This window comes from Arachis duranensis, unplaced genomic scaffold (assembly GCF_000817695.3).
Source record: "Arachis duranensis cultivar V14167 unplaced genomic scaffold, aradu.V14167.gnm2.J7QH unplaced_Scaffold_66676, whole genome shotgun sequence".
In the NCBI taxonomy this organism is placed as follows: Eukaryota; Viridiplantae; Streptophyta; class Magnoliopsida; order Fabales; family Fabaceae; genus Arachis; species Arachis duranensis.
The window spans coordinates 33,938-37,060 of NW_026265021.1; the positions used below are offsets into that span (position 1 = coordinate 33,938).

The 3,123-nt window shown below is 41.9% G+C and overlaps 1 protein-coding gene across 1 annotated transcript; it reads right to left on the reverse strand.

Moving 5' to 3' along the window:
• Positions 1-260: 260 nt before the first annotated feature.
• LOC107472116 (uncharacterized) lies at positions 261-767 on the reverse strand. The gene has a single exon (XM_016091671.1). The coding sequence runs from the start codon at positions 765-767 to the stop codon at positions 261-263; it is 507 nt and encodes a 168-aa protein (XP_015947157.1).
• Between the last annotated feature and the right edge of the window lie 2,356 nt (positions 768-3,123).

Sequence of the window (3,123 nt, forward strand, 5' to 3'; positions counted from 1 at the left end):
GATGAGTTTATGATTACTGGATAACTTTCATTCTTTCCTAAGTATGCATATTTGAGGGTGGGTGGCAGTGCTTTGAGTTCAAGTTTGGGTGCCTCTATCTTTTCATTCTCTTCCTTTTGTGCACCTTGTATGCGAATCTCTGTTGTTACAACCTCTTCACTAGATGTTGACTCTTCCTCTGTTAACTCTTCAGTTTCTTCCTCTTCAAAACTCTCCTGCACTTCCTCTTTAAGTGAGTCCAACCTCATACATTCCCCCAATTATTCTGGTGGGTAACTCATGGCCTTGAGCACATTGATTGTCATCTTTTCATTGTGTAATCTTAGGTTGAGATCACCCTTTTGGACATCAATGACAACTCCAGTAGTGGCTAAGAATGGCCTTCCCAGGATGATGGAGGCCTTGGCTTCCTCTTGCATGTCCAGCAATACAAAATCTGCCGGGAATATGAAATCTCCCACTTTCACCAGCAAATCTTCTACTACGCCATGAAGGAACTTGAACGATCGGTCTGCCAGTTGTAAGGCCATTTTTGTTGGTTTAGCCTCCTCGATCTTCATCTTCCTCATCATAGCTACTGACATCAAGTTGATGCTAGCTCCTAAGTCACATAGACCCTTCTCTACTGTGATTTTCCCTATAATACAAGGGATCTGGAAGCTCCCAGGATTTTTCAATTTCTGGGGCAGTTTATATTGAATGATAGCACTACATTCTTCTGTTAGTATCACAGTCTCGTTGTTCTTCCAGCTTCTCTTCTTAGTCATTAGCTCCTTTAAAAACTTGGCATAGAGTGGCATTTGTTCTATTGCTTCAGCAAAGGGTATGTTGATTTGGAGTTTCTTGAAGATTTCCAAAAATCTCAAGAATTGGTTGTCATCCCCCTTCTTCCTCAACTGCTAAGGGTATGGGACTCTTGGGGTGTCTAGCTTCAACATTCCTTCTTCTTTTTGCGAACTTGAAATGGAAGCTTGAGCTCCATCTTGCTTTTCTTCTTTTTCATTTGAGCCCTCTTCTTGTGATTTCTGGGATGATTTCTTCAATTCCTTCCCACTTCTGAGGGTGATAACTTGACACTCCTCCTTTTGGTTTGAGTTAGTATCACTGCAAAGGTTGTGGCTGGGAATCTGCTTGAATGGGTACCCAATTTGTGTCTCAAGTTTCTTGATGGCAGCATCTTGATTCTGCATATTAGACTGCACTTCCTCTCGAAATGCTTTACTGTCTTTGATCTCTTTGCATATGATTTCAAGTAAGTTCTCAATCCTTGAGAGTCTGTCATCAGAAGGTGATGGTGAGTTGAGATTAGAGGGATAAGAATGGTTAGGTTGGCTTTGGTATAGGTGTTGAGAGGGGTTATGTGAGTGCTGATATGGTCTAGGTGTGGCATGTTGGTGAACTATGTTGCTGGGATTTGGACGTCTTTGATCTTGGCATTGGTCTTGTTGATTTCCCCATCCAAAGTTGGGGCGATTTCTCCATCCAGAGTTGTAAGTTTTGGAGTATGGATCATGGACTTGTCTAGGTGAGTTTCCCACATAGTTGGCTTGCTCCCAGTCACCTTCTTTTCCTATGTTTACTCCTTCTTGAGTTGGTGATGAGGTGATGGCTGCTGCAACTTGGTTCTCTTCCACCTTCTTGGTAAGATCTGCTAGCTGCTTAGTGATCATCTTGTTTTGGGCTAACAGTGCATCCATGTGGTTCAGCTCCATTACTCCTCTAGTGTTACTTCTTTCAGAGGCATAGAAGTAGTCATTCTCAGCAACTGTTTCAATGACATCTATGGCTTCTTCAATGGTTTTCTTCTTGTTTAAAGAACCTCCTGATGAATGATCTACAACCTTCTTTGACTCATAGGAAAGACCTTCATAGAAGTTGTGAAGTTGAACCCATTCATTAAACATCTCTGGTCGGCATCTCCTTGTCAAGTCTTTGAATATCTCCCATGCTTCATAAAATGTCTCTCCATCTTGCTGTCTGAACGTCCGCACTTCAGTTCTCAGCCTATTGATCCTTTGAGGGGGGTAAAACCTTGCCCCAAATTTGGTAAGGATTCAAGCCACTTGGATGCCTTGTCCCTGAGTGAAAAGGGGAACAAGAGCAACCTATAGATGATGAGCGGATATTTTATACGCTTTTTGGGGGTAATTTCATGTAGATTTTAGCATGTTTTAATTAGTTTTTAGTAGAATAATATTAGTTTTTAGGCAAAAATCATATTTCTGGACTTTACTATGAGTTTGTGTGTTTTTTTGTGATTTCAGGTATTTTCTGGCTGAAATTGAGGGAGCTGAGCAAAAATCTGAGTTAGGCTGAAAAAGGACTACTGATGTTGTTGGATCCTGACCTCCCTGCACTCGAAATGAATTTTCTGGAGCTACAGGAGTTCAATTGGCGCGCTCTCAACGGCGTTGGAAAGTAGACATCCAGGGCTTTCCAGCAATATATAATAGTCCATACTTTGCGCGAAGATATACGACGTAACTTGGCATTGAACGCCAAGTACATGCTGCTGTCTGGAGTTAAACGCCAGAAAAACGTCATGATCCGGAGTTGAACGCCCAAAACACGTTATAACTTGGAGTTCAACTCCAAGAAAGGCCTCAACTCGTGGATAGCTCTAGTCCCAGCCCCAGTACACACCAAGTGGGCCCCAGAAGTGGATTTCTGCACCAATTGTCTTAGTCTACTCATTTTCTGTAAACCTAGGTTACTAGTTTACTATTTAAACAACTTTTAGAGACTTATCTTGTACCTCATGGCATTTTCAGATCTGAATTACATACTTTTTGACGGCATGAGTCTCTAAACTCCATTGTTGGGGGTGAGGAGCTCTGTGGCGTCTCGATGATTTAATACAATTCCTTTATTTTCCATTCGAACACGCTTGTTCTTATCTAAGATGTTCATTCGCGCTTAATTATAGAGAAAGTGATGATCCGTGACACTCATCATCTTCCTCAATCTATGAACGTGTGCCTGACAACCACCTCCGTTCTACATCAGATTGAAGGAGTATCTCTTAGATTCCTTAATCAGAACCTTCGTGGTATAAGCCGGATTGATGGTGGCATTCATGAGGATCCGGAAAGTCTAAACCTTGTCTGTGGTATTCCGAGTAGG

Bases quoted from the DNA above. Each gene is read 5' to 3' on its own strand.
- LOC107472116 (XM_016091671.1), bottom strand. From the start codon at position 767: ATGACTAAGAAGAGAAGCTGGAAGAACAACGAGACTGTGATACTAACA.